General features: G+C 49.7%; 1 protein-coding gene across 4 annotated transcripts; it reads right to left on the bottom strand.

Moving 5' to 3' along the window:
• Positions 1-4,930: 4,930 nt before the first annotated feature.
• Positions 4,931-13,658, bottom strand: Trim45 (tripartite motif-containing 45). 4 transcript variants are annotated; one of them, XR_015661393.1, is made up of 6 exons: positions 12,697-13,658; positions 10,662-11,315; positions 8,890-9,019; positions 7,921-8,035; positions 6,169-6,295; positions 4,931-5,208 (listed from the first exon to the last, which is right to left on the bottom strand). XR_015661393.1 is itself a non-coding variant. In NM_001106453.1 (6 exons), exons 1-6 carry the CDS (start codon positions 13,182-13,184, stop codon positions 5,060-5,062), a joined length of 1,740 nt encoding a protein of 579 aa, NP_001099923.1. In that variant the 5' UTR covers positions 13,185-13,630; the 3' UTR covers positions 4,932-5,059. The 4 variants fall into 4 exon arrangements, 1 of the variants encoding a protein (NP_001099923.1); XR_015661392.1 differs by having other exon boundaries at positions 10,667-11,315; XR_015661396.1 differs by having other exon boundaries at positions 10,727-11,315.
• Between the last annotated feature and the right edge of the window lie 1,133 nt (positions 13,659-14,791).

Genomic DNA, 14,791 nt, shown 5'->3' with positions numbered 1-14,791 from the left:
TAAAGGCACCTGCCACCCTGCGTGGCTCACCAATCAATTTCTTTGTAAATGATGAGTTTGTGCCCCAAATCAATAGGCAGCACCTCACAATGTAGTGAACCGATTGAGGTGCTCTGCTGAGTCCTGCTGATGTCACCAAGCCCTCACAGGACCCTCTACTGCCGGTTTCTTTTCACAGTCACCTGCCTACTTCATGTGAGTCGGCCATGAAGAATCCGAGGCAGTAACCCTTTCTAAATCCTAAGACGACATGTGGGTACTAGTGACAGTGCTGTGGGACGATGCTGGAGGTAGCATACAGAGCACGGGTACAGGTGGCAGCCCCGGCTGAAGAGTTGTCACCAAGGCACATGTTCTCAAACGCCAGGTTTACAAGGGTTTCCTTCATGGAGGCTGAGTTGACTTTTCTCTTGAATGTTGATCAAGTAAGAGCGTGCAATGCCCCATGGCCAGGTGGCATTCTAGGCCCTCTAACTCCGTCCAGGACTCCTTGACATGCCATTGGGAACAGCAGTGGCTGAATGATGCCTTTATGAGATGTGACCCCTTCTCCGTCAATCATGTGGCTTAGGGTTGTTTTGTTGTTGTGGTTTTGTTTAGTTTGACTCAGGGTCTTGCTGTACACCCTGCAGCCCAGGCTGCTGCTGTTTCCTGAGTGCTTGGATTACAGGCACGCTCCTCCAGGAATCTTCCTCTGTGCTTTACCGTGGCTCCTTGTACACCATGTTATTTCCTTGAAGGTTTCTCTTGCTCAGCGACCTGGCTCTCTGCAGGACTCCCACGTGAAGTCAGACTGTCTTACACTAAGGATAATGTGGGGCCCCCAGTACCATGTGGCCTGTTCTCTGAAGTCCTGTTTGGTGCTTAGGAGCTGCGTTTACGGACTGGGATGCTGTACTGCTCTCACACAGCTCCTCGTAGTGGGGTTTCTGGTTTTCAGATAGAACCTGGACAAAAACAACTTGGAGAGAGAGTTTATCTTGGATAACAGCTCCCAGGTCATACTCTATCACTGGGGGAGGTCAGGACAAGAACTGAATCAGAGGCTGTGGAGGAGTGCTGTTTCCTGTCTTGATCTCCATGACTGCTGAACCTGCTTTCTTATACAGCCCAGGACCAGCAGCCCACGTGGCACTGCCTGCATAGATCATTAATCAAGAAAAGTTCCCACAGGCCAGTCTGATGGAGGCCATTTCCCAGATGACCCCAATTCCTGTCAAGTTGACCTTCTAACCAGCACACAGCACCAAGCCCTTGAAAAATAGAGGAAGAAAAAGTGTATGTGCAAGCACAAAGAGATAGAATAGAAACTTGGACTCCTCGGGCATATAATCTATATTAGAATGTTTTCATCAATAAACATGAAATTAGGGCTAATTAGGTACACTGTGCTACAGGAGCCTCTAACTGAGGGATGGAGAGGAAGTGTAAACAGGCTGTTGGAGGGAGGGAACAGGTAACAGCCATGGGCTGTGCCTACTATCTTCAGTGCTCTCTACCCAGCTCCCACAGCTACTTCTTAGTGTAGGTGGATGTCCAAGAAAGGAGGGGTGAGGAGCATTTCTGTTGCTCAGCGCCTGTACATTAAGTGAAATATATATCTCAAGCACCTACTGTGTGCAAGGCCCTACTAAGTACTTCGATTCGAAGGGGAAGCAAAGTCAGCATACGCCTACCTTCCTGAGGCTTAGCACTGAGCATTAAGACACCTGTCACTTGCTGGCGAGAGCTGTGGAGGACCTGTGTAGCTGAAGGGTTCATCACATAAACTGACCTATGAGAGCTTTGGGGAAGTGATGAGGAATGCCTTGTCAATATGTAGGAACTGACAGAACACAGTGGCATGCCTCCTCCTCTGTTCTGCTTCCAATGGCTTTGTCTTATCCAGCCACACCTGACTGCGCCTCCTCTGGAGTAATGGTGAGCAGTGATTGCAGAGGGAGGAGGACGGGTGGGCTGGCCAAGACTGCCAAGGTGTTTATCCTAACACCCCAGAGGACTGAGACTCTAATTGTAGCTTTTTTCCCTCAGCTGTAATACCAGCCACATCACTTACATCATAAAGCTGTGCCTTCAGCTCAAAGTTCTGAAGCACATTTGAAAAACCTCCATTTCTTTCCTCCTTGCTGTAGAGTTTGGGGTTTTTCAGATCACTCTGACTTTCCCATAGATTTTTTTTTTCAGCTGCCAGAGCATCGGGACTAAATCAGGGTAAGACCTCACTATTGTACAAACTAAGGAAGAGCCCAGGCACCCCTACCATCCCCCACAGGGACTTTAAACATTAACAGAGCTGTTACCAGCCAAGGGGTGTGCTTATGATCTTTAGTCCTTCCTCCCTGCTTAAAAACATTAGCTGGAACCTGGATGCCCCACTGAAATCTAAGTTTTCCTCTAGAGACACAGCTTCATCTATAGAAGGCTGTCTGACCAGTTGTTGCAGCCTCTCCAAGGGAGACCTGCGTGCTCTGCTGTACTGACTCAGAGACACCTGGGGAAGGATGATGTAATCTCAGAGACTTCGTGACAGAAGGCTCCCTAGATATCTGAGGTAATTGGAAAATCCAAGCCTGGTCCCTTGGGTGTTTACAGTTTATCCAACAAGTTTGATAGAAGGTGAAGACATTTTCCCAAGTGGTGTTTGGTTAAATGAGACGTACTTGGGTTGGGGAAAATGGAAGTCATGAAAATATACTAAGTAAAGCCAAATAAAATTCTACCAACTTTGATTTTTATTCATTCAACAGACTATTTGACTGGACTATGAGTCAAAACCTGACCTGCATGGGGATAATACAGTTTACTAAATGTCAACTCCCTGCCCTCACGGAGCTCAAAGTCCAGTACAGCAGATATAAGACAGTATGTGGCAGCTGGTGGTGAAGCTGGGGCAGGGGGATGCCTTCTCCTGGGTGTGATACTTCTGTTTTATTCAGCATGGTAGGAAGCTCACTAACAGGACGGTAGTTGACACTAGAGCAGAAAGTTGAAATCAAGGGGTGTGCATCTTGGAGGAGGACATGTCAGATGGAAGGCGTTATTACAAAGGCTCCAAGATGAGGCTGCTGAGCGTGAGGAACAGCGGCAGGGCCACTGCCTGGACAGAACATGGATGAGACCATGTCAGTGACACATGGTAACAGGAAGCCTGTGTGCCGACTTTGTTCTGTAAGATGAGGGGACACTGGAGGGACTCAGCAGAACGACCTGATGTGGAAGCGGGCTGGTTAGCAGACAGACAAAGCCTTCTGGTGGGAAGGCTTGGCTTTTCATCCAGGATGGTAGCCGTGGGTGCAGAGAGCAGGAGTCAGATGTGCTGTGGAAGGCAGGCTGACAGGAGTTACCAGTGGTTTGGATATGGTGTGTGACACTTAAGGAGTTTCCAGAGCTGCCCCACCTGAGGACAGACAAGTGTGAGGGGCACTCCAGAAGCCGTTTGGTGCTGGCAGGCAGGAGCAAGTGAGAACTGGACCCTGGAAGTCACTTGAATTTGAATGAGGTGCTTACTGGACACACACGGGGAGATGAGATGTAAGCCATTGGACATCATCATCATCTAGAGACTGGACCTGGAGGGGACTTGGAAGTCACCATGTGTAGGTGGTATTTAGGTCAGAAGGGGGTCTTGTGAACAGAGGTGAGAAATGGAAGGACTGCTCTTCAACCCCACTGAGAGGACAGAGAGCAGCACAGTGCAAGGCTGAGCAGAGGAGCCTGGGAGGGAACGGTCGAGCAGAACACAGGAGTGACCCTCATCAGACGGAGGATGGCATTGCAGGGGGTCAGAACATGCTCCATTTGCTGCAGAAAACTATCCTGCAGTTTAATAAACTGACCTGTGGTCCTACTCAGTGCTGCTAGAACCCATATCTCCAAGATTCTGCCAGACATGCCTCAGGGAGGTGGGGTGGGGCAAACCCACCCTGGCTGAGAACCAGTGACCTCAAAGCAGCGACAGCAGGCTCAAGAGGCACGGACTCTGACTCTGTGTGTGTGTGTGTGTGTGTGTGTGTGTGTGTGTGTGTGTGTGTGTGTGTGTGTGTGGCGGGGCACAGACAGTGAGGAGCAAACAACCAGCTGGAGGGTGGTGAGCAGTGGTGTCTTCTGGGAACATCAGATTTTGCTTACAGAAAGGAGCTCGAGGGGAATGTTCCCAGAAAAGGAAGAAAGTATTTTAATGTCTAAAGCTAAAAGAAGGAAATGTAACCTGTGGGGACCTGACAGCGGTCATCTAAGTGCTTCACTTCCTTTGTTTTACCCAAGCCACCACTCCAATGAGTCACCACTCCCTAAGAGATCTTATAATGCAAATTTCAGTAATTCACTTTAATGTGTTCTGAGTTTCCTGCCATGTAAGAATCCAGGAATCCCAGAACGCACAAAATGTCTACAGGGAAGACCTTGGCAGGCTGAGGGAGTGCTGTCTTCTTCCTAAAATCCTGTAGCCGCTAGGGGGTGCCCTGCAGCGTCCGCGCTTTCAGTTGTTGCAGGGCAGAGACACAGCAAAGACCATCTATTAAGTCGGAGCTGTGTGGATGGAGGCCTCCGTGATCTGGTGTAAGAACAGATGGCTGCGCTCTCGCCACAGCGTTCCTCCGTATTAACTGTCCACTTGTGTGCCCTACACATGAGCATCACACAGGCGCTCACCTAAGCAGCAAAAACACTATAATCATCATAAACCGTGCACTAGGAAAAACTCTGAAAGTATACCAACGAAAAAATGACGGGACAAAGGGTTTTCCTTCTCCAGGAAAAGTACTTACTCTAGCTCAGGGATAAACCCCAGGTTGTAATATAATGGAAAGGAAGGGTCCACGATCTCCACAGACACCTCGATGCTTCCCTGCCGTGAAGAGTGGTGGGGGGATGGCCTGCACCCCGCCATGGTACAGGTGAGACGCTCACACATAGAAAAGCACTTGAAGTCTGACGTTAGAAAGCACTTTGTCTTTAATTCTGTCAGTCTCTTTGGAACTACTCAAGCTCTGGGTTCTCTGTACATCCGAAGTCATGCTAACTTCAGGTTTACCTGGCCCAACTTGTCCCCAGGAAGCCATCAGAGTGCCACGGTCCTAAGCAGACTCCTCGGTGCGCTCTGCCCAGTTGAGTACGAACACTCTGACTTCTCAATAAACTTCCCACAGCAAGACCAGTGTGGACGCCCCGGGTGGCCTTTGTGTCCATGGCCACAGCCAAGGTACCCACCTGCAGAATACAAGGGGAGGGGCACAAAGGAAAGTAGAGTCCAGCTGTACAAAGCTAAACCTGGCAGCATTCAGACTTAAGCAGTCAAGATCTCCACAAAGGAACTGCCTATTTCAGTCCGCTGTAATCAGAACTCTCTGGACACCAGGCCCGGCCAGGCTCTCAGAACTGTCCAAACTGCAACCTCCAGGTGAACTAGTTTGCACTTCAGCTGTTAAATAAACTGGGTTGGATCTAAACTATATGCAGTGAGTGACATGAAAATAAAAGGGTAGATTAATGGAAAAGGAGACATCCTGAATTGGTTACATGGAGGGGTACTAAAGCTCACTTTGTGGGCCACTAGTAAAGTAAAAACATGATGAAGTAATTTTTTTTATTCTATGTATATGTATTGAGCATTTGGTCTGCGTGTATGTCTATGTACCATGTGTGAGGCTGGTATCAGAAAGGAGCCGTCAAATCCCTTTAACTGGAGTAATCAACAGTTGTGAGCCCCAAGTGGTGGGAACTGAACTTGGGTCTTCTGGAACAGCAGCCAGTGCTCTCATGATTGGATCTCCCCCAGCCCCATGATAGAACGACAACCACAACTACTACAACAGAGGACTCTTTCCGGAGGTCCAAAGGACACTGCTCAGTCATCTACTCCCCTGGTCCCCACGGTTTTTATATGGATCTCTATTTCTCAGTACTCAGAATGGGTATAGACTGAATCTGAGAACCCCAGATTCTGGTCAGAAGGCCCATGGACTGGTGAACCTTGAAGCCTGTCATTTTAATTCAGAACAAGAGACTTGCTGTACAGGGTATCTGTCCTGCCTCTACACGAGAGGCTCGGATTCTATAAGAAAAGCCTCAGTCTGAACCCCCTGACCTAGCGCTGTGAGGCAGTGAAGGGAAGGCCCCTTGCTTGCTGCTGCTTGGGCCAGCGGGCTTGAGGACACCGGCCATGCTTACCTGGCATGGTGCCTCCGCAGGCACAGCGTGCAGTCTTCTGGCCTCCACTGGAACAGAAGGTGCAGCAGTGAAACACGCCTGGATGCGGCCGATGCTTCCTCCTCACGGTCACATTGAACGGTGAGCCCTGAGGGGTTCAGGCCAAAGAATAGCGCCTCAGACATCAACGGGATGTGCTGAGCCATCAGTGCATGATAAGCAGGTTCTAAGTCACAGGGCGGACAAGGACTCGGGGCAGGAGTATACCTGGGTTGGGACTTAGCTCGATAGGGGCAAATAAAGTGAGTTAAACTGGGCTTGGATGTGTGCAGTCCTCCTGCTAAGTGCCAGAGCCGCATTTCACCAGGTCACTGTGCATGTAGCTACTGAACTTCTGGGCACTGAAGACAGTTCATAGGTCAGCTCCATTTTCAGTGACGTGAACTAGCTCAGACGTGGTTCAAACTCTTCATGGATTCTGCCTCCCTTACAGCTTTGCATGAAGTGGGAGTGGAACCCACATTAGTCACTGACTCAGGCCTCTGTGTGACTGACTGCAGTCTCTAGGAGTCCTAGTCTCAATTCTTCAGGAGCTATGGGGTAGTCACTAGGCTGCCACAACCACAAGAAAGGACACGTGTGGTGCTTCTCGGCTAGCACCTTTCCCGCTACCCCTGGACACAAACCCAATCGCCCAGCCTGTTAGTGCAGGGTGTGGAGATACATGGAAGAGAGAAGCCTTAATACATGTGGCTAATGAGTCTAAGTCGTAACTCTATCCACTTTTCTTCAAGGATAACTTCTGTATTTTAATTTCTCTTCCTATGATAAATACAAATGTTTATTAAGTATTGGAATTTTCCTGTCTTCGTGTAAGAAGCACATCGTCTGAGAAAAGCCCGTGTGGAAGCCTGGTGTCTTGGAAGTTCCCAGGGTCAGAGGCTCCCTCCTTTGGAGGGAAGGCAGGAACTGAGCCTTGAAGTGAGCAGCCAGTACAAACCTTTCTTTCTTTCAAGTTCACAGCTCAGGTGTTTTGTCACAGTAAGAGAGGGCTGGCAAACAGACATTTTCTAAAATATAACCCGGATGCAAACATGACTGGTGCATCCTGTGATTCCCACACTTAGGAGGTCAGAACAAGAGGATGGAGAGTTCAAGGCCAGCCTGGCTACACAGTGAACTGAGGTCCAGCCTGTGGATTATTCTGTCCCTACCTCATACAACAACAAAATGAAACAAAACCACCCAATGATAAAGTAACAGGCTCAGATTCCAAGGTTGGCTGGTTACAGATGTACTGTCAGAGCTATCTGAGCAGGCGTTGAAGAAAATGCCAGGGAAGTATACAAGGACATCTGACCCATCCCTGACACGCTGTGATTAGACATCCATATCCTATGGGCTGACGGTTAGGCAGATAAATGACTGGTCACATGATAGGAGGAGTGTAACCCTGACAACGGTGGCCCACGGTGTGGAAAGGTGGAACTGTTAAATGTGTGAGCTTGTCTATTAGCAGACTCAACTGTGGTCAAGCCATCTTCCCCAGATTGAGAATGTGGATAAACTAACCAGGAGGATAAAATGTAAATGCCAGGGGTGAAACAGGCAGCGTTCTTAGGGCCATGAGCACACCAGTAAGAACACAAGTTGCAGGATCTGGGCCGTGTCCACCATGAAGAAGAAAGGACACCTGACTCCAAGCCTTATGCAGCCGGCCCGATAAGACCCGAGAGCTCTGGAGCTGAAGGTGGGTGCCGGGCCTTTCCTCACCTGCACTTGCTGCTCTCTGATGCCAACCCACACAGTGTAGACGCCAGGTTCCTTGGGGGTGTAGGAAACACGGTAGGATCCATCCTTGTTGTCCTGGACCACTGTTCTGATCGGACTGAATACAGAAAGGGTTAAGAAGGTGGTCCTGTGAAGGCCTGGTGCCCCAGGGTAGGGGGATGCCAGGGTGTTGAGGTGGGAGGGGGTGGGTGGGAGGGGGAGCATCCTCATAGAAGCAGGGCGAGGGAGGATGGAAGAGGGGACTGGGAAAGGGGATAACATTTGAAATGTAAATACTAAATATCCAATTAAAAAATAAAATACTAATAAAAAAAGGCCAACCCCTCTCACAAGCCTGCTCTAGCTGCCCCATTTGAGACTGGGGCTCTGCAGCATTCACACTCAGTGCCTCTAATGTGAATCATAAACGTTCCTGAGACTGAAGGCTAACAGCGTCAGTCCACGTTAACATCCTGAGAGCCAGGACACGGTCTACTCCCTGCTCTGTGGGCCCTTGATCCAACTGCAGTATATACACACATATATGCATACCTACATACATACACACACATATATATACATATATAAAAACATGTATGTATGTATGTATGTATGTATGTATGTATGTATGTATGTATGTATATAAACAAACATGATCCTGAAACAATGTATTAGGAAAACAGGCTAGGTTTCAGAAAAAGGGTCTGATTCTGTACTCATTAAAAACACAACAAAACCGTCCACTTCAGAGTTTAGAACAAGGACAATCTGGGGCAGGGGAGACTACACTGAGAGAGGGCTGAAGCCAGCCATAAATCCTACAGAAGGAAACGAGTTTGGTTGATGGCGTGGAATCATTTTCTCCTGGCATCATGGCACCATGAGATGAGAGCCCAGTTCTGTCTCCTGTAACTCAACGACCCTCGTTGTTCCCTCACTGCCTACCGAACATGATACATTGAACACACACACCTGTCCTTCTTATTTTTGGGGACAACTTCCACACGGACGTTGTCTCCTCCCCTGCTCATGCTCTCTCCCGTGGCATCCTTACAGACCAAGGTAAAAGAGGCTGTCTGTTTCTCTCGAGCTCTATGGAGATCTGCAAAAGACAAACACACTGTAAGCACTCACCTCCCAGGAGAAGCCATCTCCCCGAGTCAGACCAAAGAAAGCTGTTCTAAGGACCACCATGTTCCCTTCCTGTTCTCCCCATGTGGTATAGGCACCCACCCTTCCCTCATCCCCTCCCCCAGGCCTGGGCTAAATGGTTCACTAGCAGCTGCTCTGGGATCGCACAGGATTCTGCATCTTAACTCCGGCCCCCAGGAAACTGCAAAAATCAGGATTCTTCTAGGTAGCCAAAGGCACCCTTTAGGCTTGCAAGAGACTGGTATCCCCAAAACTGTCTTCTATAGGCCCTGGGTCCTCCTAGAATAGGTAGAGGATACTAAAGTCTAGCTTGCAACTTCCCTGTTGTGAGAGCCTGTGCAACTCAGAAGCTAATTCCATGGTGCTACAGCTTGTAGGCCAGCATGAAGACAAAGCTGGGTTTCTCATGTCCAGTTTGTGAACTACCAGGTATTATACAGAGGCCCATGGGGGCATTGGGGGGGAATCGTGTTAGGAAACTCCCAAAACTCCATGCCCGATTTAGTGGGTACTTCTGGGAAAAAGTCTCAGAGTGATCCTTGACTCCCAAAGAGTCAGGAGTTCCTCCCTAAAATGAAGGCAGCTCAAAGACAAACTTCCCCATCAGGAGGGATCTGTGAAATATGTCTGAATAACATGCTTCCCCTAAGAACAGAACACTGGTATAAAGAGACCATTTTGAGATGGGCCTGGTGCTGCACACCTTTAAAGCCAGCATTCAGAAGCTAGTTGGTTTCTATAAGTTTGAGGCCAGTCTGTTCCACATAGTTCCAGGTCAGCCAGGGCTACATAATGAGACCTGTTCTCAAAAGCCAAAGCAAATGAAACACCCCCAAACAAACCCTGCCAACCTACCAAATCTTGAACTACCAATGACAGAGTTTGTGTGAATCCAAATGGTAGGGAAGGAAGGCGTGACCGTGTCTTCCTCACTGCTCTGTAACCCTCCACACAGCATCTAAGCACCAGGACGTGTTGGGTATGCCTCTGAGCAGGGAGTCTGCCTTGCTCCAGTCAGTACTGCTATCTCCTGTGGGCATGGCCAGGCTCTATCCCCAAAGCAAAGCCTGATCCTTGAGGTTCTTGAGAGCATCTACTTTTCTGAAGTGCAAAAGGTTCAAGCCTACCCCCAGGATTAGTAACTCTAGCCTGCCCAGAGCATGAGAAAAAAAAGGGCAAGGCAAGGGGCCACTGCCTTTAAAACCAGGATGCCTTGCTGATCAAGCCTCATTTATCTTATCTTTTTGACACATGGTCTTGTATAGTCCAGCCTGCTAGCAAACTTGCTGGGCATCCAAAGATGTCCTCAAACTTCTAAGCCACCTGCCGAGTACTAGAATTAAAAGCGTATGTGGCCATGTGTTTGTGTGGTGCTAGTGATCAGAACCAGGCTTCCTGCAAACTAGGCAAGCACTCTACCCATGGCACTATACCCCCAGACAGCAAAACACAATTCTTTAAATGTCAGGTCCCTAGGCACTGCTCTCTCAATCCCATTGAGAAATGCTTCCCTACCTTCTCCCTGAAGGACACATTGAGCTGGATCAACTTCCTGCGTGTTAATGGCCCCATATACTTCATAGCCTTGGCACCTTGCCTTCTCCTGAGGGGAGAAGCAGATCTTATGGTTCACTCCTGGGCGGGCACTGTATTCAACCTTATTCAGCTTCCTGAGCCGCTCTACGACCACTCCCTTGGTGACCAGGATCTCCAAGTCTGAGCCGCTGGTCAGCAGGTGCTCAGTGAACTCCACTCCAGTCCGCATATCAGCCAGCAGCTGTTCCAGCTGTGCTTTCTGCAGCTGTAAAGAGTTTTCCTTCTGGACCCGTATGTCATCCAGCTGTCGTAGCAGCTTGTCCCGATGCTCCTCGATGGCTCTGATGTAGCCCTCAGAAAACGTTCGGACGTCAGCTGCCACCGCCTCCACGCGCTCTTGGAGGGCGTTGTTCGAACTTTTGATCTGAGCCAGGGCGTCTTCCAGGGCCTCCACGTGGGGCTGGGTGTCTCGAAGCAGCTCCCGCACGGAATCTCCATGCTTGTGGATGACGTTGCTGGTGAAGTCGTAGGGGTGCTCTCGGTGCTCCCCAACTACACAGTCCCGACACACCGGCCGGTCACAGAGCTCACAGAACAGCCTCAGCTCCTCGGCAGGGTGGGAAGGACATAGGATAGGCTTTCCAACCCGACTGTAGCCTTTTAGGTCTTTCAGGTCCACCATGGTGTGATCCGTTGTCTTCTTCTGCCGCCTGGAAGGAAGCAGTCGGGAACAGGAAGACAGGGAATAACTCTAGAGGGAAGACAGTCTGGCAAAGAGGTTCTAGGGGTGAAGTAGATTTGAGTCACATTCCTCAGAACATACACAAAGCTACGGGATCCTCTTTGCTTCGTTTTTCTCCACACGGGGAAGCACATGCCTATCTGTGCTGTTGTTCAGGACACAGCTCATAAATACTCCAATTTGGCATGGGGTACATCTTCAACGCTGCAGTGCTGAGGCTATATTCCGAGAGACTGTCACCCGAGTTAATTTGGTAAGTTTAGACAAGAGTCTCAGCCCACTTCCTAAAGCAGGGTGGAAGGCTAACACCAAGTGATAAACCATGCCAGATGGATCTATGTTGCAGCGAAAGCAGCCAGTTGGCTCTGGCAAACTCATCTCATGTTTAATTAACATTTTAGTAAAGCAATTCCTTTGGCCAGCACATACACTGGCAGGCCCGAATTCCCCTCAAGAGTCATCAGCATTAGTAGAAAGCGAAATCAATGGGTACTAAAAGCTCTCTCCTTCTTTCCTATAGATTTCTAGAAGGCTCCGGGCAATCTCTAAGGAAATGCAGTGACTGCTCGAAGAGTTCCCTGGCAACACCCCCCTCATCTTGAAGTGTGTGTGCCTATTCTGGTACAAGTGTGGCTACAGGGAAAATGGGTCAGCTGTTGAGCTGGCAACAAGACAGTCATAGGGATAATGACACAAGTTAAAAATAGGGAGCAAAGACAACTGCTCTGCTGGGAAGGCCAGAAAACAAAGGGAGGTCAGAACTCAAAGAAAGAAAGAAAGAACTTGTTTAGTTTTGTTTTGAGTTCTGATGCACTAGAGTGGGAAGGAAGAGAAAAGGAGACAAAGACTAACTCATCTAACAAACTATTCCTTGACTGTGATAAAAGACAAAACACCCCTATTCCCAGCCTGCTCTCCGGGTCAGATGTCTGACATAAGGCACAGCCTACTGACAGCTACACCGAGGTGACGCGTGTTTCATAAAAAGAGCCTAGAAGAACGAGGTCTGAATTGAGGATTCAGTTCAGTTACATGCTCACCAGCTGTGGGACTTTGGCGAAACACAAAATTCTGCTGAGCTTCCGCCTCCTCATTTAGTCAATGGGGGTGAAGTAGCACCCACCTTTCGGTATGAATTACGTCAGATCAAGCAGTGCTTTTGTTACTGCAGCTATCGGGTTACCTGTGCTGTCATCCCTTCTAAAGCTTGCGATGTGCTTGCACAGTGTACTGTTCTTTGCATTTTGGTAGTGCGTGAGAACGCCTTCCTTCTGACACCAAAGGGACTTGTGTCTTGCTATCCTTGCACCCCACTCTTGGCCACAGTAAGTGGGGTGTTCCCTCTTTACCTGTGAGCCTGGCAGCAGAAGTGGCAGAGATTGGCCTTGCAGGTCTGACACCTCTTCTCTACTTCTCTGTCGCTACACAGGTCACACACCAGGCCCTGGCCTTCCCCGTGCAGACTCTCCAGCATGACGTCATTCATGGCCAGGTGGTCTACCGTTAAAGCCTTCACTCCACCCAAGGGCAGGTCCACTTGAGCATCACATACTGGACAGAGGATGCCGATCTGTGGCTTCAGGCTGCATGACTTGGGTTCCTGGAATATTGACCCCTCAGAGCTTGTGTCTGAGTCACCCCCTCGGATGTCCACTACTGAGAATGGATCCAGCCTTTCCAGACATGAGGTGCACACCGTGTGCAAGCAAGGCAAGAGCCTGGGGACTTTGAAAAGCCTCAGACATGAAGGACAGTGAGTCTTGCCTGAGCTCCCAGATGCGCTCGCATCTTGGAGTTTGTTTACAAAACCTGGAAGCGGTTTCCTGTTTTCTGACATCTTCCCCACCGATGTGCCCAGTATCAGAACAGGCCCTGGGCAGTGCTATAATGCAGGTTAAGTTCACCCAAAGACAGAGTTCCAAGAACTTGAACACAGACCATGAGGACTCTCGTGTTGCCAAATAAAAGGACAACCAGAAAGAGAACGCCTCTGAGGAACCATTCACAGATCTACTCCGGATTCGTGGTTTGGCCCTTCCTTTCCACTGCATCCCACACCAGTCACGTCCACACCTTCCTGGATCACCCAAGTCCTCCTCGCAAGCGCTTCTAGATCTAGTCCCCAGCTAGTTCTGTCACCATCACCCTGACCCCAGCAATTCTTTTCCTCCAAGGCCACCCTCCCTCCCGCCCCACTGGTCCCGCCCCCACCACGCCACAAGCGCACCCTCCCCTCCAGGCGATGAGGTGTCCTTAGGCTCTCCCAGAGTGTGAGAGTGCAGCCTTCTGTCTGGGTTGCCCAGAAGGCCCTAAAGCTGTCGCCCCGCCTCACACCAATCCCAGCCCAGGTAGGCTCCGAAGAATCCAATCACCGTCCGAAAGGAGAGGGCCTCGTCGCTCTCCTCCTGAGTGACATCACTGTCATCCAATAAGCTCAGCAAGTTCCACATCCTCTCTGGCCACTCGCGCGGCGAAAGAAGAGGGACCAAGGGAGGGTCTCGTGCATGATTGGGAGGAGGAGTCTGGGAGTGAGCGGCATAAAGTGGTAGGCGTGACGAAGGTGAGCTGCCACCAGAGAGGCCTCTGGGTCGTTGAAAAGGCCGCGCTGAGTGCCGCAGGACGGACTCCACCCCAAACTCAGATAGGGTTCTCCCATTGGTGCGTGGTACTGTCAGTTGGCCGAGGTGTAGCCCGAAGCATGCTGGAAATTGTAGGCAGGCTCTCAGCTGCAGAGACCTTAGCAAGTCAGTGGTCACCTGGCCAGTTTCCTTTGAGTCTCTTGAGTATTTTTCTGCCTTGGAATCTCTTACGTATAGCGTGCTACGTACCAGAACCGTCTCAGCTGGTTAACTTCTGCCATTTTCCAGGGAAAGGGCACCCCCGGCTCTGGTTCCGGAAATTTAACTGAAAAGTTTAGAACTGCTGCTCTGCGGAGCTCCACTGAGCTTCCGGGATGCAAGCTGCTTTTAAATCAATCACTCTAGGCGGGAGGGCACATGAGCTAAGGTAGACAATTCTCACCCAGAATTCTAACAGTAACGGAAGTTTGGGGATCCAACAGAGCAAGCATGGCATTTGTATTTACAATCAAGAGGAGCTCTTGACTGGTCACAATGGGGCAGTGGGAGATGTCACTGGGACCAGTCCCTTGAAGGTCCAGCAACGAGTTAAAAAGTTGGGCACACCCGGCACCCCAAGCATTATCATTTCTTTGTCTCCTTGAAGAATTTGCCAAGAGTCTCAGATTCATTCATTTAGAGTCCGCTTCCTACGCACAGGGTCTGAGGCACTGATCGCTGATCCTTAGCTGTCACCTGTTCCCATTCCTCAGATGCTCAAACCTCTGTCTGTCTCACTATTTTCCTTCCTTTACAGCCTTCCATGCTTGATTTCGACCCGTGAACCACTGTTTCAGGGACCTCTTTATTAGAGATTTCATACTAT

This window comes from Rattus norvegicus, chromosome 2 (genome assembly GCF_021556685.1).
Source record: "Rattus norvegicus strain SHRSP/BbbUtx chromosome 2, alternate assembly SHRSP_T2T, whole genome shotgun sequence".
Classification (NCBI taxonomy): domain Eukaryota; kingdom Metazoa; phylum Chordata; class Mammalia; order Rodentia; family Muridae; genus Rattus; species Rattus norvegicus.
The sequence above is the reverse complement of the archived record's forward strand: the minus strand, read 5'-3'. Positions and strand labels throughout refer to the sequence as shown.

Excerpts from the sequence above, each read along its gene's own strand:
- Trim45 (NM_001106453.1), bottom strand. The coding sequence starts at position 13,184 with ATGTCAGAAAACAGGAAACCGCTTCCAGGTTTTGTAAACAAACTCCAA. Across the intron at positions 11,316-12,696 it reads TTCTGCTGCCAGGCTCACAG|GCGGCAGAAGAAGACAACGG; the intron begins GTAAAGAGGGAA and ends GCTTCCTTCCAG. Across the intron at positions 8,036-8,889 it reads CCCAAAAATAAGAAGGACAG|TCCGATCAGAACAGTGGTCC; the intron begins GTGTGTGTGTTC and ends TTCTGTATTCAG.